Below are 26,684 nucleotides of genomic sequence, written 5' to 3' on the forward strand. Positions count from 1 at the left end.
CAGAGCCAAAGAAAGGAAAAGAACAGACGCGGTGGTAAAACCAGAGCTTTATAGTCTGAGTGGAGTGTCTGAAAGGTGCCTCCAGCTCCAGCCTGGCTCACCTGCGCAGAGGTGCAGCTGCGCCCACCCTCTCCCAGGACAGGCCTCACCCTGCAAGGTGGGTGTGCCACTCTCCCATGAGTGTGCACCTGTGCTCAGGGTCCATGGGAAGGGATAATCCACAGCCCAAGGCTTGCGACAGGAAGCAGAACCCATTGGCATGCTGTGGCCCTGGAGAACCTGGGAGGGCAAGCAGGAGCACGGCTGGGTGGTGGACATCTGAGAAGCAGAGCAGCCCCATGCCCTGCCTCTGAAAACAGACCCTTGCGGGTCCCTCCTCTGCCTCAGTCACTTCCCTGAGAAACGCTGGGGACTGGCTGTGGCTCTTCCTGGAGAGGACCAGGTCATCCACCAAGCCAGCTGCAGCCCAGCTGTCCCCTCCCTCCTTGTAGAGCAGGCTCATGCTGGCCTGAGGCCCAGCACCTGTGGGGCCTGGCCAGAGGCCTCTGGCCACCAAGGCCTGGCCCTGGGCCTCCTCCAGCAAGGAAGCAAGTGCAGAGCGTGCTGGGCCAGGCCACATGGGGCAAAGGCGATGGCTGGGACACGCGGTAGGGTGGTCCTTTCCCAGAACAGTGGTGCAGGCTACAGCTCCTCATAGTCTCCACCCCCAGGGTGCCGGCCTGGGGCCCCGCCCCCCAGGAAGGCCTCTAGCTCGGTGGTGCTTCGAGGGGGCTTCCTCCTCTTCCTCCGCTCCTCCTTGCCCTCCTCCTTGTCCTTGCTCTTCTTATGTTTGCTCTTCTTCTTTGTGGCCTTTTCTTCCTCCTGGCAGGGGGACAATCAGTCACCTGGGGCCACTAGGGGGCCATAGCCTACCTCCCCCCAGTGCACAGGCCCAGGCCAGTAGAGGGTGGCTGATACCTCTCTGCTCTTCTTCTTCTTCTTCTTCTTCTCCTTGGTGAGCGGCCTGCCATCTTTGTCTGTGTGGGAGACAAGCTTCAGCTGTGGCTACCTTGCCCAGGTGGCGTGCTGGGCAGAGGCTTCTGCAGCAGCCCACTGCAGGTTGGGCCTGGCCACGGGTGACCTTGGAATCTCTCATGTGCTCAGGCTGACACACCATGAATAGGCCTGGGAGGAAACTCCTGCTACAGTGCAGGGTTAAGCTGCTGGTCAGGGTCTGAGAGTGGAGGACCAGGGCCAGCCTGCTGGGGCTGGAACCACCAGCAAAACCACGTGTGCTCAGAACTGCAGATCACAGCAGCTTTGTCCACACTAGGGGCCAACTTTGGAGTAGATGCAAGCTCTCAGAGTGCTGCCACCAAGTGCCTGCTATGTGGACCCCCAGCTGTCCACCCCTCCAGTCTGGTCCCAAACCACAGCCCTAGAACACTCATAATCCTGGGGTGTTGGCAGAACAGTGAACATCTGGGGATTAGAAGCTCAAACTCTCAGGCTTTGGCCCTGCCCCACACTGCTGGTATTAGGCTTGTGCATGTGGCTGCCTCAGTCCTGGGCCACACCAGGAGGTACAGCATAGCTGGAAGACCCCACTGGCCAATAGCTATCCCAAGGGAAAAAGCTCAGGCTGGGCTGACTCTTTTTAACACTGGCCTTTGGACAAGGATCATAGCCTGTATCTCCAGGCTCCAAAGAGGCCAATGGATCCCCACACACGCCCACCTTCCTCACTGCTCTCCTTGGGTCCTGTCTCATCCAGCCCCAGCCCAAAGAGATCGGCATCGTTCTTCATTCTGAAGGAGGGCACAGGAGGCCTGGGTGGTGGGAGTGTCTGGGCCGGGCTGGTGTCCTCGTCAGTCATGTCAGAGGGGTCTTCTCTCACAGGGAGCTCATCCTGGACAAGGAGAAGCTGGTAGGGCCACTGTCCCTTTCCACCCCCATGGTTCCCTGAAACAAGGTGGGGAGTTCTCAGGGGACTCCATTGACAGGTGTGTATGCTCCCAAGCCCATCCTAGAGTCAGGACCAGCAAGGCCTATGTAGGATGTGGGACATCCTGCACAGGCCCCATCTACTGTTCCCAGGCGGCACAGTGTCACAGCAGGACAGGAAGCCAGCACTGACCCATCTTCTTGGGCCCTCACCTCCTGACCTCCATCTCAGGAGGACAGTCAGCAAGCAACCTGTCCTCACCAGTTTTCGCTGAGTGTCCGACTCTTCGCTCTCAAAGTCAGGGTCGTCCATGACGAAAGACAGCATCTGGGCAGCAATGGGCCCCTCAGGATCACTCTCTGAGGACGACACCTGCCCATCTTTACCATCTCCAGGTCTGCGAGAGGAGCCCTTGGTGGCGAGTTTGGGTGGCTTGGTGCTGCTGAGCTTCTCAGGCCCAGAGCTAGTGGGAAGCCCGCCTGGCCAGGAGGGCGCTGTTGCTTGTATGGGAACTGCTGTCTTCTGTGGCCATGAAGCCTTGGATGACCTTCATGGCAAGAAGGGTCAGGAACTTGGAGGCCACCCTGGGATGCCCTGTCCCCAGCTCCTGGGCATTCCCTGGGGGCCCCACCCATACCGTTTTGGCTCTGGCTGTGAGCACTGCTGGGGAGGCAGGGCAGCACTTCTGGAGTGACCTGCCACCTCCTCTGCTTCCTCCTCACTCGAAAGACTGATGTGTGTGCTGGGGATGGGGCCAGAGGGCAGCAGGGGTTTGCCACGGGGCTGGTCTTCAAGATCCACATCGTCTTGGAAACCTGCTACCATCGGGTTCCCTCCTAAGGCCTCCCCGTCACTGCAAAGGAGGGGCAGGGCAGTCAGAGGCCACAGGGAACCACGTGCTGCTGGCTCCTCACCCTGGTTGCCTGTGGGGCTGCCCCACCCTGGGTGTGTGCTCCAGTGGGGAGACCTGAGCAGAGATGGGTGGGGAGGTGGGCAGTGGTCCCTGCTGCTGGCCAGTGGGAAAAGGGGCCCAGCTTGGGCACCTGGGCTTATCCATCTATGCATTTCTGGTAGAGAAGCCCACTTTCACCATGATGTGACATTGGGAATGCCAGTGGCCACCCACGGTGGGATCTGCCAAGTGGGACTGGAACCTGGGTTTGAATCTGGGGATTAGCTGGAGATGGTACTTAGGGCAGAGTGGCAAGAGGGGCTGGCCCCAGAGGCCAGACCCAGGGGGAAGGGTATGGCTCAGAACCCAGCTCTGGGTTGTGGTACCATATCCTGGTATGCAAGGCACAAGGGCCACAGGTGCAGGGGCCACATCTGCAGCTACCAAGGTATAAATTTTTTTTTTTTTTTGAGGGGGGTACTAGGGATGGAATCCAGGGTTGCACTACTACCTAGCTATGCCTCTAGCCCTTTTTATTTTGAGACAAGGTTTTGCCAAACTGCCAAGGCTGGCCTTGAACATAAAATTCTCCTGCCTTGGCTTCCCAAGTCACTGGAATTACAGGTATGTGCCAGTGGGCAGTGTGTGCACCTAGCTCAGCCTCTCCTCTCTGAAGTGCCTGCTCTGGCCCACCAGGAAATCTGAAACCCAGGTGGCCTTGCCTACAACCTCCAAGTGGACCAGCCTAGGGATGTGCTCAGGGCCCAGGCCCTTCCCTCTGCTCTCCACTTAGCTCTGCTTCCGTCCTCAGTGCCGACTACTTCCCAGAGAACACCAGGGATGCTGTGTGACACCCCCAGGGGTGTCTTAGACATCTGTGCTCAGGTCTGCCAACTATCCACACCTGTCGCTGTCCTGCTGTGGGCCTGCACCACCATTCTCACTCCTGGGCAGGACTGTGTCTTCCAGGAAGCTTCGATCCAGCCTGTCTTCAGGAACAAAGTCCTCAACATTCTGGACTCTTGCTGGGACTTCTACGGCTGGGGCAGGTTCTGTGGACAACAGATGCCGGCTCCTGAGCCCTCTGTGGGCCTGTCCCCAGGCCAGCAAGGGGTTAGGGTGGTGGCTTGTGTGCCTGGGCTGAAGACCAAAGCTGCCTCCAGAGCTTGGCCATGGGACCACTTGCCCAGGAGGAAGGGGGAAGCTTGCCAGGGATGGGGGCCATATCCTGGTATACAGGGCACATGGGGCCACAGACACAGGGTGACACTCCATGAGTCCACTTAGTGAAAGGGCTGCTTCTGGGCCTACCTGGAGGTGAAGGGGCCACATCTGCAGCTGCCGAGGTACCAAATAGCCGGGAGATGATGCTGCGTCGCTGGGGTGGGGGTTGGGCAGGGATAGAGGGGTGTGCAGGAAGGGGCGGGGCTTCGGAGGAGGGTGCAGAGGATATGGGTAGCACAGGGGGGCAGGCTGAGGAGGTGCTGGGGGGCAGCTGGGGGGCGGGCTGGGGTGTGCTGGGGCTAGAGCTCCCTGTGGACACAGCACTTGGAGGCACAATCGGCGACTGGGAGCCTGAGGATGGGCTCTGCCCATTGGCTGCCAGAGGGGATGCGTGACCGCGGCTTCGAGCCTCCATCATCTCAAGGAAGCTGGAGGGAGGGCAGAGGGCTGGAGTGAGGCCTCTTAGCTCTCCCTCCCAGGCTCCAGAGGGCAGTCTTTCTGCCATAGAGGTACTGGAGTATCCAGTTGTCAGCCACCGCCCACCCCCCCATAGCTTCTGCCCTGTGGAGGAGGTACTGGGGATGGAACCAGGCCTTGTGCATGCTAGGCAGGCACTACAGCACTGACGTACACCCCAACCTGACCCAGGCTATCTTGCAGGCAGAACATGTGCTGCTCAGTGGCCAGGCCATTTGGGATAACCTGTCCTGTTTACTGCCACTCTCCAGCACTGGATCCTTCCCAAAACCAAGTTCTCAATTCATGCTGGCACCAATCTGGAAAATTGAACCCCACTAGGGGCAGGAGGCAACCAAGCTCCATCAGGGGCCAGCTGGTCTGGCCAGAGCTCGGATGGGCCATGTGGCTGTCTGCACTGGCCTGTGACCACACACCTGGTAGTCAGCAGGTGTGGCTCATTCCATATAAGGAGTCAAGCCAATAAATGACACAGAAGTAGCTGCCCATCCAGGCCCACCTGTGTGGACTGTGACTTCACAGCTGCACAGGCTGAGGGAGGGTCTGCAGGATCTGTGCAAGGAGGCCTGACACTGAAGCTTGAGTATGCGTGGTCTGCCACCATCCACCCTGTCCCCAGGAGCCTGTTAGAGGGGCTGGGCCCACTCCACTGTAAGTGTAGCTCCGTTTATGATTTATTTCCAGTTGTTCCAGACATGCACTGACCTGACTAAATATTTTATTATCACACATTAATAATACAAAACCTTGGCAGAGGAAAGGGAAGGGCTGCAGGTGGCTGCATGAGGCACCTGTCCAAGGGGGCCGGGTAGTCAGGATGGGGGCACCCCCAACCCATGCTGTACCCTCAAGCTGACTCAGCAATCCCAGGTGTGCAGCTCCCTCCACCACCTCACTGGGCAGAACAAAGGTTGGGCCCAACCCATATCTGGACACTGGGGCCCACTGGTAGCACGCCCCCGTGGAGGTGCTGGCCTATAGGTCCAGCTCCCAGGCTCACGCACATGCCATAATTCTGGTCCTCGGTCTCCTGTTGCACTGACAGCTCCTCCAGCGTGGCATCAATATCTAGCTGGTTCGTCTCCAGCTGCCGCAGCAGCGTCTCCCTCTGCAGAGACCAGTGGACAAGGCTGAGCAGCACCCCTCTCCACCCTGAGCATCCCACTGGGCAGGACTGCGAGGTGTGTGGGGTGTGACCACCTGTACAGCTGGCCCATGTGACTCAGAAGATGGCCACATAGGATCTGTACCTGAAAGCAGCCCCCTTCCATTTCCACAACATGTCTCTGGAGGTTCAGGAGCCCTGCAGTTCATCTAGAGAAGTGCACCTGCCATTTCCATGGCACCCCATGCATGTGCAGCCTTTTCTGATGCAGACAGAGCTCAGCCTTGCCAACTACTTGGGTAGAAGACACGGGTGATCCCCATGCACACAAGGAGCCCTGGAAGGCCTAGGAACAGCTTTGGTGGCAAGGCTCAGCCAGCCACGGCCTAGGGCAAACTGTAGCCCTCCAAGACCTAAGCTGAGCTGACTTTTCCTCTGGGTTGCACCAGCCCTGGCCTCTCACAGTACATCTCACATTTAGATTCAAATTCAGTAAAATACAGATGTTGCACCCTTGATCATGATATCCATGCTGTGAGTGCTGCAGGCCACATGTGCGCAGTGCTGGGAAACAGAGTGAGGCCCCCACAGGACCCTGCACACCTGGCCTTCCTCCTAACTGATGGCTCCCTGCATAGCCCCACGCTACAGGAGTCTCATGACTGTCAAAAGGGAAAAAAGGCAAGAGGGAATGAAGTCTGACATCTAAAGAATGGTGGCAGGACTGTGGGTGTCCAGACAGACAGCCCAGGCCTGTTTCACTCTGTTCCTGTCCACCAGCTACAGCTGTCCTGGCCCTAGTCCTCTGGGTCCATGCTCAGGACCCATGGAACCCTCCCACTCTTGTCCAGCTCATTGCTGTCCCTGGGCTGGGAGGTCACCACACATGGTCTGTGTGCCTGAAGTACCTGATACTAAGAGTGGGACGGTCCTGGGACTCCCAGCACTCAGCTGCCCACGAGGCTATGCCCACAGCGGAAACTGGAAGGGCTCCAGAGGCTCCCGAGGAGTCCACTGCCTCCCTTGTCCCATGACAAGACACATGTGCCCCACAGGACATGTGACGAAAAGCCAAGGAGGGTGTCTCACTTTTGCAGTCTTCTGTCACAACCCAAGCCACCATGGAGCCACAAGAAAAGCCTCAGCTGGACCCAAAGGAGGGTCAGTCTGCAAGACAGCTGCCCAGACCTCAGAAGAGCAAGGTCATGAACCCCAAAGCAAATCAGGAGGGTGAGGCGCACACTAGTGGGGTCCTAGAGGGAACAGGGACAGAGGAGGATAACAGACCAAAGCTGGTTCCTTTGATAAAAGTACCACAGAAATAAGACAGAATGCTAGACACTGGGTGAAGGACCCAGGGCCTCCTCACCAGCTGCACAGCTTTACTAACTGAAAGAATCCCAGACAAAGGCACAGTGCCAGGCCTCCTCGCCTCACCTGCACCCAGGAGGTGGGGACGACTCGGGCAGGGCACACTAAAGCCTGTCCTTACAAAATGGTCCAAGGGCCACAGTCCAGAGTGAGTGCTGGCCCCACACATCCCCTGGAATGCACCCCATGATGACAGGGCATCAGTGTGATGGGGACTTCTGCATCTGATGTGTATCTAAGGAAGGGTGGGCACCACAGCTATGCCACAGGCAGAGGGGCTTCCTATGTGGGGACATGGCCAGCACCCTACCCTTGGTGGCCTGGGTCAGCTCTGCTGCCTATCCCAGCTCCAGCCTGCTGGGTCCTTGCTGGTGGCCCTACTTGCATGATGAGGACTCACCTGCAGCTGTAGAAATGGGATGTTGAAGAACTTGTGCAGGTACTTGAGTCCGAAGCTGTTCTTCATGGAAGACTCTGCATAGCGGAAATAGGAGGAGCCTGGAGGCCTGTTTTCAGAGGAGAAGGAAGTCAAGAGAAAGGCCCTTGGTGGGGCTGGGCTCACTCCTGTGTCCAAGACCACAGTGGGCTTCCCTCCTGTAGCAGGCTGAGGACCCACTATAGCTACTGGACAAGCGGGACCAGTAGTGGAGCTCTGGATCCCTCCAGGGTGGCTTAAGGAATTGGACAGGAGCCAGGTAGCCTGTTGGGGGTCCTGGCACCTCACCCTCACTGACATGTCCCAAGGCACTGCCATACTGTGGAGACCTGAGCCTCAGGGTTCCAGACCCCAGTGCCCCAGGCTTTCCCTCCTGGCTCCCCAGGTTGGGCCAGAGCTGTCACTCCATCTCTGGCACAGTGTTGGGAGAGCTTGTTCATCCTTCCCCAATGCTATCCGAGCACAACACACTACCCCAGGTGGAAGCAGGCTCAGGGCACTCACCTGTCCAGGTGGTCGATGAAGTCTCGCACATCATCCGGCAGGATGACTCGGTGCTCACCCATGTCTCGGTAGTTGCCCAGCACACACACCGGCACGTGGGTTGGCACTTTGGGAAGCTCCCGGAGGACGTAGTTGAAGGTCCTTTGGGAGGGAGAGTATCTCAGCCTCAGTCGCACCACCCCAGAGGACTGTATGGACTGGGGCTGCCCTTCACCTCTAAGACCGCATCATTGTGGGAGGGCTCTGGAGAATACCAGTGAGCACTGCAACCCTGCAGTCTGCAGCCCTGTCCACCTCTTCTCACAGACAGCACGCACCTCTGCACTCCAAGTCCAGGTGCCCTATTCCTCTGCCTTTCCTTGTCCATGTTCCTACAAAACTGCCTCCAGTTTTGCCCATTTCCAGCATCACCTGAAGGAACACATCACAGGTGGCTTATCTCAGCTTCTGGCATGCACCACGGCCAGGGCTGCAGCTTGTCCACATCTGCCTGTCGACTGGGCTCTTAGATGCCATTGCTGATGTTTCTGCTGCTGGCTGAGTTGTCTTCAGGGCCCTGCTCCTCAGAACTATGCTGCCAGGTTTGCAGGGTGAACAGGCAGGTCTCTCTAGAACTGACCTCACATGGGTCTTCCTTGTTGCTTGGCTTCACGGGTTGTCCCAAACTGTTTTCCAAGTGGCTTGGAAGGGTACAACTAGTGGTGTCACCAAGCTTCCCCACGGAAAGGAAGTGGTGGAAATACCACATGCCCATAATTGCAGCAGCCTCTCCTGCATCTCCCTGCCCACGAGGTGCCTCCAGGTTCACACACTGGCTTGATGTGTGCCCCTGTGTGAGCCCTGGGAAACAGCTGCAGCCTCAAGGACCCCGACAAGCACCTGACCACTTCCTCCCTGAGGCAGCTTGGCCCTCTTGCACACTCTCCACACTGCAGCCCAGGCACACTTGCAGCCCCATGCTCAGCCCAGCTATCTGGTCTTCACTGGCTTTCAGGGCACTGCCTGTCCTTCCAGTTCTGCCCCCTGGAAGGTACTGGGGCCTCATGTGGCCTGTCTGCAAAGAATACAGTACACTTCAGTGGAGCTGAGGTGGCCCCTCAACATCCAAACTCGATTTCACATGGTCAAAGCCACTTCCTCCTCCCCAGGCCAATGAACCACCAGAACCTGTGCAGGAGAAATGCTCTCCTCCCAGCTCAGCAACAGAGCGAAGAGTGCAGCTTTGTATGCACGTGTGCAAGAGGTGCACTCCACTGAGTCACAATTCATGGCCCAGGATACAGTGACTGCCTGCTCTGTTGCCAGAATGCTGCCAACAGCCCCAGAATCTGGTGGTCAGCCCTCCTCAGGTGGTGCTGTAGCATGTGGTCCCTACAGGCCGTGAGGGAAGGAATGAGGATGTGTGTGCAAAGCCTCCAGACCCTGGGGGCCCAGGTCTTTAGACTCAAGTCAATGGAGTGTGCCAAGTGTAAGATCTAGCTCCCAAAGCCTAGCATGGGAACCCACAGAAGCCTGTGTATCCCACCATGTAGAAACATGTCCTTGAAAGAAAAGCAGCATGCTTCCTGGGTAGCAGTAGTAGGACTCCAGCACATATGTGCCCACATTACGAAGAAAAAGATGGCTGGGGGAGGGGCTGGGGTTCAGCAGTAGGGTGCTTACCTAGCACGTGAGAGGTGCTGGGTTCAATCCTCAGCACCACATAAAAATAAATAAAGGTACTGTGTCCAACTACAACTTAAAAAAAAATATATATATATATTAAAAAAAAAAAAAAAAAAGGCTGGACTCTGCCAGCAGCTAGTGGTGGTGCTCTCTTGACAGTTTTCTCCTGCATTCTCCAGTTTTCTATGATGAACATGGATTATGCAGGGGCTCTGCATGTGGCTTGTGGTAGAGCTCTTGCCTAGCCAGCATGACAGTCATATGAATAAGTAAGTGATGGCAGACCCTAAGGCAGTGAGAGGCCGCACAAGCACTTCACAGGCTGTCTCTAAAATGGCTGTCAGGCCTTCCTTCAACACTTGTATTCTATTTTTTTGTGGTACTGGGGGTTGAACCCAGGGTCTTGCCTGTGAGGCATGCATTTTGCCACTGAGCCACACCTGCAGACCTTTTTACTTTGAGACAGGGTCTAACTAAGCTGCCTGGGCTGTCCTTGAATTTGCAATCCTCCTGCCTCCTCCTGAATAGCTGGGGTTACAGGGTGAACCATCAAGCCCGGCTTCTTCAGTTTTTTTGTGGGGAGTGGGGGTATAGGGATTGAACCCAGGAGTCCTAACCACTGAGCTACATCCCCAGTCCTTTTTAAAGTTTTGAGACAGGGTCTGCTAAGTTGCTCAGGCCCTCGTTAAACTGCTGAGGCTGGCTCTGGCTTGGACTTTGTGACCGTCCTGCCCCAGCTTCCTGAGTTGTGGGATTCCAGGTCTGTACCACCACACCTAAGAATTGGATTTTTTTTACCTTTGGTGGTTGGGGGGGCTCTGCCTGCTACTCACTTTTTCTTCACTCTTTGCTGTGGTGACTGTTACCTTTGTCCTCCTGGCAAGTCATCAAGTGCAGGGGTCTTGAGGCGCCCCTAACATAAGTTGCCACTTGGCTGCCAGGTTTTTGAGGGTGTCTTCAGGGCTGTGAAAGCTACCCTTTGTTACTGGCCTGCCCTGGATCTGACTATCTTCCACACGGCACAGACATGGGCCCAATCTGTCCTAGGCATAGATGTGGTCCTCCAGGCAGGAACACTGACTGCCACAGACCCTGCAGGAGGCTGTGAACCAGCAAAGGGACGCTGCCTGCTTACCACTGCTTGGTGATGTCAAACATCATGACCACCCCGTTACAGTTCTTGTACACGTCCAGGAATTCGGCATCCAGGGCCATTTCAGACTCCGCCTGAAGACAGGAGTGGACAGGGTAAGACTGTGTCCAAGGCCAGGTCCCACCCGTGGACCCTCAGCCACCCGGAAAAGGCTGAATGGGACTTTTTCAACCTGAAGAGATAACATGGAGAGAACATGAAGAGAGAAGGCTGGGGTGAACCCAGGGTTAACCTGTGGTGAGTCCCTCAGCAAACTCCAACTCGGATGGGAGCCAACACTCAGAAATAGGGAAGCAAGTTCTGGAGCCATTACAACTTTCTAGAGCACATAAATTAGAGCCAGGTGGGTGTGTGTTGCACTTAATTGTCCTGCCTGGAAGAAGAGGGAAGAGGCACCCTGCCCAGAGGGAGAAGCCAGGGTACAAGCACCCTGAAACAACTAGGAGAAGGGCACAAGTGGGGACCACAGGACTGGGGTGCACTGGGCTGCAGACTTCAGGGCCACAGCCACGATTTCTAAGGGCTGAGGCTGCTCTGGCAGTCAAGTTAAGTGTAGCCACTCACATACTACCCAGGTCATTCAAACTCACACAGGGTCAGTGAAACCAAGAAGGGCAGGCAGGGTCACTCCCTTGGGGTGGCCACCCCAAACCCAACCTCCAATGGCATGGGGTCTGGAAGCAACCAGGAATGGTCAGCAGCCTACACATCTACAGAGTAACTGGGACACTCAGGGGAACCCAAGATGGGCAGGCAGAAAAGTCTGAAGGGCTGGAGACTGCCAGGGGTCCCAAGTGACCAAAGACAACTCTGTCTGGGGTCCTGACACTGCAGCTTACCTCCTGGGGATCATTCTCTGTCTTCAAGCCGTCACCTCGCTTTTTGCATTTTCCTTATAAAATGACAAACAAAACTTATGAGGTGGGATCCCTAGGCCCAGGGAATGCCTCAAGGGACATGCCTTTACCTAGTCCCACTCTGGCCCTGCAGTGCTACGCTGGACTGTGCCCCACTCAGCTATTGACCCAAGGGAGTGCTCTTGACATCTCCAACTGCCCCTTGCTCAGTCTTGGGAGAAAGGGAAAAATGGGGCCCCCATTCTGGACAGGGCCATTCAGAGGAGGAAGGCTGGCAAGAGACTGGGCCAAAAGATGCAGGGCAAAGGCCCAACGGGCCCAGCAGCTGCAGGAGGGCTCAGGTGGTTAGACAGCTTACAGACCTATGCTAGCCAAGTCTGCCACGGAGGGAAGGGGGCCTCCTGCTGGCTCAGTCCTAACAGCCCCAAGGCCAAGCCCAGAGCAGGAGGGGACCCCCACTGGGGCAAAGCCTGGGTGAGCAAAGCTGCATTTCCTAAAGTAGTTCTCACGTTACTCCCTGAGATTTCAGATGCTAGTGCCCAGAATGTAAAGAAGGCCTAGAATTCAACCCCAGCTGCAGCCTGGCTAGCGGGGGAGGAGGAGGACAGTGACTGTGGCCAAGGCTGCCAAGCCATGTCGTCGGCCTTCAGAGTCATCAAGGCTTTCCTGACAAGGGGATGGCCAGGGCCCTGCCTGGGGCTGACCCCAGGCTCTGTGGGGTTCTGCATGACAACAAGATGGGACAACCACTCTGTCCTTCCCTCCATCTTTAGAATGTTCAACTGGGCAGGGGTGCTGCTCACGACACAGGAACTCCAGGGCAAAGAGCCCAAGAACAACCAGGCTCATTTATCTAAAGTGCCACATTCTATCGCATTCCTGAGCCCATTTCTGAACTTCTCACCATCTTCTGACCTGCCTGGGGAATCAGCCCCTCCCAAGTTCCTGGCCTGACCCTTATTGACCCTCCTAGGCTGGACACTGAGCCTCAGCCCTCCACACAGGCACAAGCATGCCGACAGCTGATAAGCTTGTTCCTGGACACATCCTGATGGCAGAATCCTCCTGCTCAACCATCACACTTTTTTCTTTAGTATTTATTTTTCAGTTTTTGGTGGACACAACATCTTTATTTTATTTTTATGTGGTGCTGAGGATCGAACCCAGTGCCCCGCACATGCCAGGCGAGCATGTTACCGCTTGAGCCACATCCCCAGCCCTCAACCAGCACACTCTTGGGAATGAGTTGCCACTGAGTGGCCACAGGACTAGCTCCTGGGCAGGAGGGCTGGAGCTGGACAGGAGCCAGGTGCTTGGCTGGTGGGACAGGGAGGCCAGAGAAATGAAAAGTTGGGGAAGCTGTTCCCTGTCTCCCTTCTTTCTAGAAGCCCTCCACATATCCATGAGCTCTGCCCCACCGTTCAGTCGACACCTGCAGCCCACGGGCCTAACCTGCCCGTCCTCACAAACTCGCCACTGGCCTCCAGCCCTCAGTCATCACTGCTCCCACTCTGTTGCTGTCAACAGTGCTCAGACCTTGTCCCATGGGGATGGGGAACAGAGATGCTTTCCTCCTCACCAGAAAGGGTGCCCCCATAAGGAGCAATGTGAGGCCAAAAGGAAGCTGGTGCTGCCTGGCTGCAGCCGATGAGTCAGGCTCTGCCAGGCAGGTGTGGACCCAGCGAGCTCCACCAGCCATCACCAGACCTGGTGCTGGGGCTAGCAGGGCAGGAGAATGCTCCTGGACAGGAGGATCACCCTCCGTCCCCAGGCCCTCATGCCAGCTGAGAGCACAGCATGCCCCCTGGAAGGGGTCCCAGCCTGCAAGGCTGATCCAACACTGGGTTACAGCCCACGAGGTTTCCAGGACTGCCCATGGGACACCTGCATCCCACTGCAGCAAGTGCAAGCAAAGCTGAGGCAGGCGCTGGGGAAGCACAAAACTCAAGACCACGGCCCCTCCATGGGGCAGAAGTGTTTCCTTCTGAAGTGGCCAGGACAGGGTCATGTCATGGGGGACAGCTCAGCTGGAGCTGCCTGGTGCCTGCAGGCAGATGCAATTCTTGCCTCGAGGTGGGAAAATATGACAAGGCCAGAGACACATGCACCGAGCGTGCAGAGGAGTTATGTGGAAGCACAGGTTGACACAGGTCCACTGGGATGGGTTCCAGATGGCCTGCCCCTGGAGCAACCACTGAGAGGAGGCCTCAAATATCCTTGACCCTCCAACATCCCAATGGACCTGAATCCATTCCCAAATGAGCATGGGGAGAGAAGAGGAGCATGCACTTCCTGCACTGGAAACCATAAGCCCACGGAAGACACTCTTCCCAAGGAAGCCCTGTAACTGGAGGACCCAGCACAGCCATGCCAGGGAAGCTGAGTATGGCAGGTCACCTCTTGATTAGCATCATGCTAAACACACACACACACACACACACACACACACACACACACTCACACTCACACTCACAATGCTGGCACCAGGGAAAGCTGTGAGATCTCACCCCAAGGATCACAGAGGGGGAACTGTGACCTGATATAGGAAGACAGGAATGAGATCAGACACTGTCATGAGGATTGCTGGCTCTGTAAGTTTGGTTGGGGAAGGTCTGCATGTGGGCTGGGGTCTGCCCAGAAATGAAGGAGCAGAGCCTCAGCCGTAGGTGCAGGGCCCTGACCTGTGGGGTGCTGCAGTGAGTTCCTATTGCTCAAGGGGTCCTGGTCCTAAGCACGGTTAACTCTCGAGACCAGAAGGAGGGCTCTAGCACCACTGGCAATGTCTACACCTCCTTCCAGTTTCTCAGGTGGTCCATCCAGCTACTTTTGTCAGTTGATCATCTCCTGAAGGGGCAGCTACAGAGGCTGCATGGACACAGGCTGCATGGACTGCATGACACACCTCAGTGACCTCAGACACAGCATGACACCACAGAACTTGTGCCACCTGCTTTAAACCACCCATTAAAACTCCTCTTTGGAAAATACCCTGATGTAACAAAGGCACTGGCCGGAGGCCAGTCTTTCTTCCTCTGCCTAACGCTTTGCTTCTGTTCTATGACCCAGGCACGGAAGACTGTCCTCCCGACTCACAGTGCTCTCCCCATCAGGATCTGTGAGTGAAAACCTTTGTACTTTCCTGCTGTGGTGTGTGGGATTTGCACCTTCCATCTGAACGAGGGGCTATGCCAGGCCAGGTTTTCCCAGCGCCACAGCTGTGGTCAGGCAGGCGAAAGCTGGACAGGGGTCGGGTCATGGGGGGACCACTAGGCATCAGGCCTTCTGCCAGATAAAATAGGTATTGCCCAAAAGTCACCTGTGTGCCCCATGGCCAGCATCCCTCTTTTCCCTTAGGACAGGGCGGCCAGCCACTCAGACACCAGAATCCCAGTGTAACGGGTGTCTGATGCTTGGGGAGCCACACCAGCTGTAATGAGAGAGGGGAGGCTCCCAAAGTAGCCCCATGTGGGCCACAGAGCTTGAAGCATGCCCACCCCAGCAGATGACTGGCCTCTCAGCACCAAACATGCCCAAAGCGGACTAGCCTGTGGTGGCAACAGGTCCACTGTGCACATCTACCCTGTTCACCAAACACAGAGGGGAGTGGAGGGGACCTGGAACCTAGAACAGGCTCAGGAGGGAGCCGAGGGCACCCAGAGCCTACCTGTAAACAGCTGTCAGCAAACTCACATCTCCCACAACACTACGGTGCTGGGAGTGTGTGACAGGGCAAAAGAGGTCTTAAGTAGGGTCTTAAGTAGACCACAGGGTAGGTGCCAAGACCTCAGGTTATGGGCACAGAACATGCAAATGCAGTGGGGGTGTGTGTGTAGGTCCTCTGTTCAGAGAAAATGGAGCATGAGCAGAAAGTAAAGCACCACCTTACCTTTGTCAACGACATCCCAGACTTCGACTTTCACCACATCATCAGTGGCTGAAACAGGGAAACCCTCAGGTTAGTGCCCAGCATCACCCCTGGGAATCAGCGACGATTCTGGTGTGGCTGCCTGCCCCTCCCCAAGGTGCCAGTGCCCATGGGACCTGTGCACTACCTACTACCTGACAAGCAGCTCCCTGGTGGTAGGCAGGGTGGCCCCCGCAGGCCGGCAGCAGAGCAAAGGCACAGTGCCTCCTGCCCCCAGGCACATAGCTGCTAGCTTCCTTGTGGGCTCTATTTCCCTGTGAGCTCTGTGCAGGCTCCGTGCCCACTTGCCCTTTTAGACCCAGGGTCTGGGCAGGCCTGAGCAAGGAACGGGGTTGCCTTGGACAGGAGCCCTTCGCTGGGCCCTCAGCCTGCTGAGTCCTCAGGTCATTCCACACACTGGACAGACTGAACGCAGTATGGCCACCAGAATCACATTCCCCTTAACCGACTTCTTCATCTGAGGTAAGAGGGAACCCTACTCAGTGCTGGAGGCCAGAGCTGTTGGACATGGGGAGCAGGTCCAGGATAGTGGTGGCCTTGTGACCCACCCTGCAGCCTCCTCCTCGGGTCTTCTTTAGGTCTTCGGGTCCACTCTGAGCTGCCTCATGAGAAGGAGGCCATTTTCCAAGTTCCCATGACCCCCTACCCTCTGCAGCAGCAATGCCCTACTCCAAAGTGTGCTGGGATGAAAAGAGCCCAGGACCCAGAGGGAGGGAGGACTAGGTCTGAAGCACACCCTCCCGCAGGGCTGATCCTGCCCAGTGTGCAGGCCTACAGGAGTGTCCCTGTGCTCCAGGAATGGCTACTCCTGGGCCTTCTGGGGAGCTTCAGTCTCTGGAAGTGCTTCCTTTACTGTCTCCTGAACCTGTGGCCACCCTGGCCTGAGACTCAAATTTGAGTTGAAATTTCACAGATTTAAATCCAGATGGGGTGATTCAAAAGCAGCTTTAATAAGAGCCCCCAAAACAGCCCAAATGAGTCTAGCTGGGGATTCCACAGTGTGGCCAGTGTTTCCTCAGTCTGGGGAAAACATCTCCAGGAGCAGATGGGCCAGGGACACTGACATTGGGAGGAGGGGGAACTCACTCTTGTAGTTCCAGTGGATGCTGGTGACCTGGATCTCCTGCGTGGGGATGTACTCCTCCACGAACTTCTTGCCCTGCAGCCGGTGCCACAGAGCAGTCTTGCCCGTATTCCTGTCTCCTCGGATCACTATCTTCACTGGGGGTGAGGAGAGGCAAAAAGAAAGGAAGAGGAATTAAAGTCACAACTTCAAAGGTCACGTCTACTCCACCACAAGGCCGTTTTGCAGGAATCAAGCTCCAGGTGAGTAAATGGGTAGGGAAAGAACTGGACAAGGCACATGGACAGCTTCTCCCAAGGCACAAGGAAGCCCAGCAGTGAGCGAGCACGGTGCCACTGGAAGCAGCAAGGGCAGGAGTCTCCTCCTACGTTGACAGAGGCCACACCCTGAGCCATGTTTTCTAATTGGGAAAGCAGGATCTCCCCTGGGGGACTGCAGAGGACCCACAGGATGAGGGCTGAACCGCTGAACCACAGAGGGGTAGTAGCTGAAGTGCCCATGGTGGCACCCTGGGCTTCCATGGTTTGCTCCTGACCTACTTTCGCCACAGCCCCTTGTTGGTTGGTGCTGGGAATGAACCCAGGGCCTCAAAAATGTGGGCAAGTGCTCTACCACTGAGCTGCACCCCTCTCCTTTTATTTTGAGAGGATCTGGCTACATTGCCCAGGCTCACCTGGGACTTGCTTTGCTCCTGGTTCAGCCTTCGGGGTCACAGGTGTGGCCACTGTTCCCAGCTCCCTGGTACTCTGAAGGCAAGGTTTCACAGTGGGCTGCAACTTATCTCTGACTCTACTGTGTGCGCCAGGCCCTTGCCCTGGAGCTTGTTGGCTCCAGGTGAAGGACAGGGTCAGCAAAGATGAGCACTGCTGGAGCAAGTGAGCCTGGTGGGACATGAGGGGAAGCAGTCTCTGGGTTTTCTGGTAGCCCTGTTCCTGAGATGGGCAGTTCTGTGGGAGGGCTAAGGCACCCATGGCTGGGGAGGACCCCAGAGCACTGTGGTCAGGTCGGCACTCCCTGGGCAGTCTTGCAAGCTGTGTGGATGGTAGACAGCCTGGATGAAGACACCAAGAGCACCATGAATAGCAGGGACTGTAGGAATGAGTCAGGGAAGGGTCAGGGAGGCAGGGGAAGCTCAGGAGAGCCAGGCCAAGGGGCAAACTCAAGAGCTCCTCCGTTCATGTCCCTCTCCCAGGTTGTCTCATCGGGCTCCAGTGTCAAGTTCCTCCCTTCTCTCAAATTCTGTGGTGCCCAGGACCCCAGACACCAAAAACTAGTGGCCACCTTGGCCTCAAAGTTCAACTGGACTTGTCCTGGGCCATCTCTCGATCTAACTTCTTTCCCCTGCTCCTACTTCAAGGCCCCTCTGTTCCCACTGATATTCATCTCTTCTCCTGAAGGCTGCGTTAAGTTGATTTCCGTACCTCCACATTCCTCCCAAGCCCCAACTTTACTACAACTTTTGAAAGTAGCAGCTGTTCTCAGATCTCAGGGACTCACCCTCTTCTACCTTCTTATGTTCCCAGAGAATACAAGAGCTTCATGCTCACCCCGTGTCAGCTAGATGCACATTTGTGCTACACACTGCAGGAGCTCCTGGAGTCTGTGACTCGGACCTGAGCTGCAATGTAGGGAGTGTGTGGCAGGGACACCCTCTGCTGGCTTGGAGGGGCACCACCCACCGGAGGCCTAGACTAGAGACACAAGGGGCCCTTGCCCTTCGCTCCTTCCACAGGAGTGAGGCAGACAGAGAGGCAGTCTTCAGTCTGTTCTCAGGCAGCAGGCTCCGATCGCCCCCGAGAGGCCAACAGCCAGGACTGGGGAGGATGACTACCTACTCTCCAGGCATGTAAAAAGTCCTTTTCTTTTCAGAACAGGGAGGTAACAGGGAGAGTATGTTAGCCCTCTATACCTGTGGGCAGCAAGAGTCACTCTTCGTGCCAGGCAGGGCCATGAGGCAGGAGCCAGGGTGTTGCTTTCATGGGACTTCAGGTTCTTGGACCAGTTATGGCAAATTTTCTTAGTATTTACACAAAGCATCTAATCTGTCTAGATTTGTTGCTTACTGCATTTAAAATGCTGTATCTTTTTCATTTCTGAGCAAAAATCATGTCCATTTAAAACTAAGTTTTCCACGCTTGCATAATCATGTCAAAATGGACCCCAATATTGTATATAACTGTAATGCACTAGTCAAAACAAAAACAAACACAAACAAGCTGTGTGTGGTGGCACATGCCTGTAATGCAGCTTTTGAGAAGCTGAGGCAGGAGGAAGGATCACTGAGCCCAACAGTTTCAGGACAGCTTGGGTAGTGTAGCATGACCTTGTGTCACAATGAAAACAAAGGGGTTGGGGCTGTGGCTCAGTGGTAGTGCGCTTGCCTGGCATGTGTGAGCACCACATAAAAATAAATAAAGGTCCATTGACAACTAAAAAAAATATTAAAAAATAAAAAAATAAAAACAAAAAGGGTTAAGCCAGACATGGTGGAGCATGCCTGCAATCCCAGCAGCTCAGGAGGCTGAGGCAGGACGATCACAAGTTCAAAACCAGTCTCAGCAATTTAGTTAGGCCCTAAAGAACTTAGTGAGACCCTGTCTCAGAAGTAAAAACTGAAGAAAAAGGGCTGGGTATGCTACTCAGTGGTGGAGTGCCTGCCAGGCCATGAGGCTCTGGGCTCCAGCCCAGCACTGCACCTGCACACAAGCTCAGTGGTGGGCAATGTCTCCTGCTGACCTCACACTGGCCCTTTCAGAGTCCTCTCTCCACAAGGTCTTCCTTCCATACGTCTCCACTGGCTCCCCCTGGGTTTCCTCAATTCCTTGATTTGCTTTTCTTTGTCACCAGTGCGAGCATCCAGCAATGCCACCAATGCTTAGCGGAGACCCCTCAAGGGCTGGTATGTGGCATTCCCATTATTCAATTCTAAGTAATTTATTTCCATGACTACTTCTATTAAAGGCGTCACTTGATTTCCAAGTGTAAGATTTTAAATTCCTGGTTATTATTTGCCACTGAGTTTAGGGAAAGTGGTATAAATCCTTTGAAATGTATTGAAACATCTTATGGTCAGTTCTGAATTTTCCATGTGGGGTTAAAAGAATGCGCATTTTTTAATTGATAACTTTTCTCACATAAATTAGATCAATTTTTTTTTTAACTTTACTAGTCAAATTGTCTTCTGTACTCATTTTTGGGGGCTGTTTTACCTTCAATTTCTTCTTCTTCTTTTACTTTCATAAGTATTTTTTATTTCTTTGTGTGGATTCAAGTTACTATTGGTATCCTTTCATTTCAACCTGCAAGGCTCTTTTTATCATTTCTTATAGAGCATGTTACTAGTGATGAACATTCTCCATCTTAATCTAGGATCAACTTCTTATAGATCATTATCTTTCCTAAATGTGCATCAGAACCTATTATAGGGTACAATATATTTATCAGCCTTGTGAACATTTAAAAATCACATTTAGTGATCCTGAATCTCTCCTGGTGTCTTGTGCCTCAGCACCCACGTACCCGTCATTAACATAACTAGACCTACTTGCTTCAGTGAGCACTGTTCCAGCCCTTGTGAACCCCCCTTATCTTGCTCTCCCCTCTGCTACTGCAAAGACGTCAAATGAACCTTGGCAGGTGTTTTTCCTGTGCATGGTGCAAGGTTCCATGAACCCTTTCAGCCTAAAAAATAAGAATGTGAAAAATGTACATCCTTTAGTTCTAGAATTGTTTTCTTACATTAATTTTTTGCCCCCCCTTCCTCCTGGTACTTGGTACTAAACCCAGGGGTGCTCTCCAATGAGCCACATCCTCAGCCCTCCTTTTGAGACGGGGTCTTGCTAAATTTCTCAGGCTGGCCTCAAACCTGTGACCCTCCTGCCTCAGCCTCCAGAATAACCGGGATTACAGGCCACCACATTAGCTCAATCAAAAATTTTTAGAAAAAGCAGTTTTAGGTTCTCAGCAAAACTGAGTGGGAAATATAGACAGATCATGCCCTGCCTGACCCCACAGCCCCGCTTCCCAGAGTCCATCTCTACCCTCAGTATACCTGTGGTGACTGGCACACTGCCCTTCCCTGCTTCTTGGTGATGCACATCCTGAGTTTGGACAAATGGGTGATGACGTTTGCTACACTGAAGTACTAAACAGTACTATAATGTAGTACTAAAAATTCCCCATCTCATTCGATTATGGTTGAATCCATCTGCAAGAATCTGTGGTGTTTCTCCTGGCTGCCTGGACCATCACCACCCAATGAACACCTTAAAGAAATCTCCATTTGAAATTTTTCTGGACGATATGATGATTCTGTGGGCACACCCACTCAGAAGTCAAGCAGTGATGACCAATTCCAGGGCACCATTCCCTTCTATAAGCAGCTTCTCTGGAGGGACTTAACAAAGGCCCACCCTCTCCAGGGGTCTGGTAAACAGCATGGGGAGAAGGGTAGCAGAGTCTACTTCTTCTGGACCTGGTGTCCACTTCCGAGAACAGGGAGCCAAGCAGCTGTGCACCCAAGTTCAAGACCTGCAGAATGCACTGCTCTCTTAGGTGTTCTCTTATACCATCCTCCAGGGCAGAGGACCACACTGCCACATGTGGAGGCTGGGTCTACTGCGAGTGTACCCTGAAAGGAGGGACTGGCATTTCTATTTTGTAAGCTTTGTCCCCGAGGGAAGAGATAACCTCTCTCCATCCTCTTTTCTTATTTTGTGAAGAACTCAGTTAACGTGGGTGACCTTGTTTTGGCTCAGGCTTCAAGAGAAAAGCTTCTTATGTTTCACTGTTACACACAGGTTTGGGTAGATGCCTTTTGACAGGTAAAAGCTTCTTTGTATTCCTAGTTTGGTAAGAAGTGTTTTGGGGGTTCATTGTTTTTGTAAATCATGAGTGTTGAATTCATTAAGGCTTTTTCCTGTTACCTCTTAAGATTGCACTGTTTTCTCCTTTAACCTGCTGGTAAATCATACCTTGAAGGATCCTTGCATTCCCAAGGCAATCCTACTTGTCTCAACACACATTCATTAGTGCTATTACTTTATAATTCTCTAGATTCCACTTCCTGTTCTGTTGTTAGGCTTTCACATCTGTGCTACAGGTGGCGCTGTTCTGGTCTGTTTGGGGTCAAGCTTATAGTCTTCAGGACTGAGCAGCTTTCCCACCTTCTGCATTTATGTACAGTCTGGACACACTGCTCACGGGAAGGCAGGGTCCTGTGGAGTCATTTTCCAGGATACCATCTACCCTGAGTTTTCAATTTATTGGTATAAGTTACTCATAATATGTAGGACTGGAGACTAGGCTCAGTGGCATAGTGCTTGCCTAGCACATACAGCACCCTGGATTCAATTCCCAGTACTGCAAAGTAGTTACCACATTTTTTATATTTTATATTTAGAGATGTGTATTCTGCATGACTGGTATTTGTGCTTTGTCTTTCTTATTAATTTTCCCAGAGTTGTCTACTTTAATAGTAATTACACACAAAACACACCCTCTTTGTTTTGCTGAATGTCTCAATTGGTCCTTTTTTATCATGTCTATGCTTTTTGCCTATTATTTTCTTCTTTCTACTTGCTCAGGATTTATTTAGTTGTGCTAGACTGCTAACACTCTACCATTGAGCCACCACCCCAGCCCCTACAATTTGAATCTTAAACCCCCTGCTTTCAGGCCCGTGTATCACAGGCTTCATTCCCAGCACAATGCTACTGCAAGACAGTAAAACCTTTAGGAGTGGGGCCTTGTAGGAGGTCTTGGAGTTGTACCCTTGCAGAGGACAGTGAGACCCTGATCTCTTCTCACCCATGCCCACCTCGAGCCTCTGGACACAGGTGAGTGGCTTTTTTCTGCCATGGATTCCCATCATGATGTGCTGCACAAGCCCAAAGCCTGGGGCCAATCAACCCCCAACCAAAACCTCTAAGACTGAGCCAAGATAAACCTCTCCTTGTTGTAAGTTGACTATTTCAAGCATTTGTTAGAGCTACAGAGCGCTGACTGACACAGAAGTGTTTTCAAGTTTCAGAACAAAGCTGGGAGCTAGGTGCAGTGGCACATACCAGCTACTTGGGAGATTGAAGCAGGAGTGCCATTTGAGCCCATGAGAACAGCAAAGACAACATAGCCAGACCCTGTCAGTGGCACTGTCGTCACAGAATGTGGTCCTCACATACATTCTTTTGAACCCAGGGGCCTTAACCACTGAGCACCGTCCCCAGCCCTTTTTTGTATTTTATTAGAGACAGGGCCTCACTGAGTTGCTTAGGGCCTCTCTAAGATTCTGAGGCTGGCTCTGAACTCGTGATCCTCCTGCCTCAGCCTCCTGAACTGCTGGATTACAAGCATGCACCACCGCACCTGCCCTGATATAGATTCTTAGGTGTTTTTTGAGATTGTCCTTTTTCTTGGCTAACCCTTCTGAGAGGAACTGAAGAATCACATACAAATAATTGTTTTTGTCTGCAATTCCCTCCCTGTTCCCATCCATTCTTTTACCTCAAAGTGTGTTCTGTGTGACATTACTACAGCTGGGGCAGCCTTCTTATGGTTCATCCCAAGTCCTTATTCCCAGCTTTTGACATTAAGTTCTGGAGTGTCTCCTGGAGACCATATGGCCAAAATAAGGGAAAAAAAAATCAGGCCTCCCATTCCTATTTTGAACTGATGAGTCTTGCTTGATGACACTGTGTGACTGATGACAGAAATGGTGTTATTTCTAACCACTTCATTTTATAATTTTAAGTTACTATCCTGGTTTTTCTTGCAGCCTTTGCTGTCTTTCATAGGCTGGACAAGATTTTTTCCCCTTCTTTTTACCTGGTATTTATTTGAAGAGTTGCAAACTATTTTTTCTTTGAACAGTGACTCTTAAAAATTTTAACATTCACATTTACTGTAATGTAGATTAATGTTAATACACTTTTCTTTTCAGTTCTCGTCCTGGTTTCTGTGATTTCTGCTTTTTTGGCGCCTTCTTTTATATTCTCGATTGTTACAGTCTGGATCTGAAATGCTCCCACACCCCATGAGGCTCATGTGTTGAGAGCTTCATTCCCAATGCAGCCATGTCCAGACACAGGCTTATATGGAAGTGACTGGGTCACGAGGGCTCTGATTTGCTCATCCACTGATGGCTTCAAAATTGAGTGGACTATTAGGATTAGTGAAAACTGTAGGTTAGGCCTAGCTGGAGAAGTAGGCCACGAGAGGCGTGCCCTGGAAGAGCATGTCTTGCTTCCTGGCCCTTTCCTTGTGTGCGCGCTCGTGCTCTCTCTCTCTCTCTCTGCTTCCTGGTTGCCTGAGGTGAGCAACTTTCCTCCACCTGCCCTTCTACATGTTTTCTGTCTTGCCACAAACCTAAAAGCAATGGAGCTGGCTGACCATGGACTGAACCCTTGAGCTAAAATAAACCTTTCCTTGTTGTTATTCTGGTATTTTGTCACAGAAACATACATATAAACCATTATCATTAATGATTAAGGTAACCAATGTATTTAGATTTCACTCACACGGACCAATTCCTCTGCTTACCTTTGCTTTTTAAATCCTGCACCTCGTTTGAGTTCAATTTCCATCTGTCTAAAGACATCCTTCAGTGTATGCTTCTGCAACCACCTCTGTACAAAAGGCTACCAATCTGAGGCTGAAAGCAATTTTAACCATACTCCTTCCACCACAGCTGTAGAGCCAGGCACAGACTCCCCAGGCTGACCATGACTTAACTTAGGCCCTAAGCTCCCCAGAGCTATCCTTAGCTCAGTCCTCAGAAAGTGGTCTTTTTGCTCTAGAAACATCAAAGATTTCTTTTTTACATTTTGAAGTACTGAACACTTTCAATAATGTATCTAGTTGTGGATATTTTTTAAATTTCTGGACCAGCACTTCTTGGAGTTCCACATATTTCATGAACTTTGCAAAATCCTCAGTCTTCAATTCTTCAAATGCTGCCTTGTCTCCATTCTTGCTGTGCTTTCCTTCTGAATCCTGTTCAGACATGTGCTGGAATCTGCTTAGTTGCTCTGCCACACTTTTCCAGGACTGATTCTCTTTTCCAATGAGTTACTGTGCTGTTTCACCTGTCTGTCGACTGAATTTCTCTTGCAGGTCTCTGTCCCAGGATCCTCAGCAAGGCCAGCTGAGAGTTCCACAGCGAGGGATTCCTCCTTCAGGAGGCTGCCCCACACTAACACTTCTCATCAAACAGCAGGAGAAGAGGGTGGACTGACCATGGAAACATTCTTCCTTCTAGTTTAAATGCAAATGACTTCTAAAATGGGAATAAGATCCCACTGTCTCATTCAGGGTTTGATTCTGATTTGATGGGTGTGTTGGGACTCTGTGCATGTGTGATGTGACTTACTTCTCATTATCCTATCATTTAAAAGAAAATGACTAACTGGCCCCAGGGGACAATGTTCTATAAGAGATAAGTGCTTGGAAATAAAACAGTTGATAAGAATACTAAATCTACAATTATGATATTGCTGGTTTATGATATTGCTGGTCTGGGAAATGTGCACTAGAAATTTTGTATTCTAACACAGGAAATGGAAAACTTTCAAAATTGTGTATTATTTAACAATAATAACAATATCCTTCTAAAACGTAATTTTGGTACAAATCCACATTTCTCTCAACTTGGCACCTTTCACTGAGCTACTGGAGAATAGTTTTCTAACTCTTAAGAATTACAATTCCACAGCCCTTTTTAGTCCCTTCTACCGGGGACCACAAGGGGGCAGGCCTTTAGGGAGCCCTTTCTGAAAAAGTGATCAATTTGCAGTTCAGGTCCGATTTCCAAGGGACTACGATTAGGTTTAAAAGTATCACTTGCAAGCAATAAATTTAAATAAAGAATCCAAATGTAGATTCTCAAAGATTTGCGTAAATGAATATTTTGACTTAATATTCTCTGTGCGAGAAATAAACGCAAAATGTCAAAAATCACACATCTAAAATGAGTTTGCTTTCAAACCTGCACAAAGTATTCCTTATCAGTTTCTTTAATATGCCACATTACCATGGAAATATAATGGGCAACATAAGGGACCCCTTAAAGTGAGTTAAGTTGGGTGGAGTGTGTTCCAAAATCTCCAGAAATTTAGCGAAAGAGTATCAGAGCAGGGAACCACATAAAAGCCTTTAGATTTTGCTATAGAGCCTACAAATGGAAAAACTCAAAAGAGGTCAAGAGGACAGTCCGCATCTGGGAGCTGCACAATTTACATAATTTATAAAGGAACATAGATCCGTCCTGGGCGCACGGGGCGTCTGCACAACCCCTCCTTCCGGCACGGACAGGGAGGTCTCCAACAACCACAAGAAGAGACTGTGCCTCCTGGAGCTTTCTAAATATATCCCTTGCAATTGCCTCTTTAAAAAAGAAGAGAAAATGCGTGGCGTAGCAGATATGATGTTCTGCTTCCAGCTGGGCACCAAGTCAACAAAGAGCCCACGGCTCAACCTAGAGCCGACCGGGCCTCTCGCGACCCCGGCGAGCGCCCCGGGAGCCGGCCTCCGAGCTCCCGCCAGCGCGTTACGTAACGGCCCCAAGAGGGCGGCTCTCGACGCGGCACTGCTCGGCCCGCAGCCGTCGGACGAGACGCCCGGGGACTGACCCGCGGCCAAGGGCCGCCCCCGCCAGGCCCGGCCCCGCGCACTCACTGTTGTACTGCACGCCCTTGGCGAAGCGCCTCTGCAGCGCCTGGTTCATGGACTGCAGTCCGGCGGGGATGTTCTTGTCCCGGCCCGGGGCCTGCTCCGATCCCACCAGCTTCTTCAGCGCGGAGAACATCTTCCCGCTGGACGTCCGAGCCGGGCGCGGCCCGCGAGTTCAGCGGCGGCGACGGCGCGGGGCGCCTCGCACCATGTCCCGGCTCCCCCGAGGCCGGAGCCGGTGCGGCCACAGGCGGGGTTCCAGCGGCGGGCGCGGCCTTGAGCTACGCTCGGGGGCCTCAGCCGCTGCAGCTCCGCTGCGGCCCCCGCGGCCCCCGGCGCGGCCGCTGTCCGCCCGTCAGCGCCGCCATCTTGCTGCCGGCGCGGATACGGGGCGCTGCGAGGGA

The 26,684-nt window shown here is 53.0% G+C and overlaps 1 protein-coding gene across 3 annotated transcripts; it reads right to left on the reverse strand.

Moving 5' to 3' along the window:
- Positions 1 to 27: 27 nt before the first annotated feature.
- On the reverse strand, positions 28 to 26,651 carry Rabl6 (RAB, member RAS oncogene family like 6). Of its 3 annotated transcripts, none has more exons than XM_046465694.2 (15): positions 26,287 to 26,651; positions 16,620 to 16,754; positions 15,495 to 15,542; positions 11,591 to 11,643; positions 10,734 to 10,825; positions 7,934 to 8,074; positions 7,394 to 7,499; positions 5,522 to 5,625; positions 4,128 to 4,468; positions 3,721 to 3,868; positions 2,562 to 2,777; positions 2,186 to 2,471; positions 1,717 to 1,888; positions 958 to 1,016; positions 28 to 861 (listed from the first exon to the last, which is right to left on the reverse strand). In XM_046465694.2, exons 1-15 carry the CDS (start codon positions 26,414 to 26,416, stop codon positions 682 to 684), a joined length of 2,211 nt encoding a protein of 736 aa, XP_046321650.1. In that variant the 5' UTR covers positions 26,417 to 26,651; the 3' UTR covers positions 28 to 681. The 3 variants fall into 3 exon arrangements, with proteins under 3 accessions (XP_046321650.1, XP_058441884.1, XP_046321651.1); XM_058585901.1 differs by lacking the exon at positions 26,287 to 26,651 and adding an exon at positions 17,291 to 17,603; XM_046465695.2 differs by lacking the exons at positions 11,591 to 11,643; positions 26,287 to 26,651.
- Positions 26,652 to 26,684: the final 33 nt, after the last annotated feature.

Source organism: Marmota monax, unplaced genomic scaffold (assembly GCF_021218885.2).
Source record: "Marmota monax isolate L192 unplaced genomic scaffold, Marmota_monax_Labrador192_F-V1.1 WCK01_AAM20220418_F8-fsc00167, whole genome shotgun sequence".
Classification (NCBI taxonomy): Eukaryota; Metazoa; Chordata; class Mammalia; order Rodentia; family Sciuridae; genus Marmota; species Marmota monax.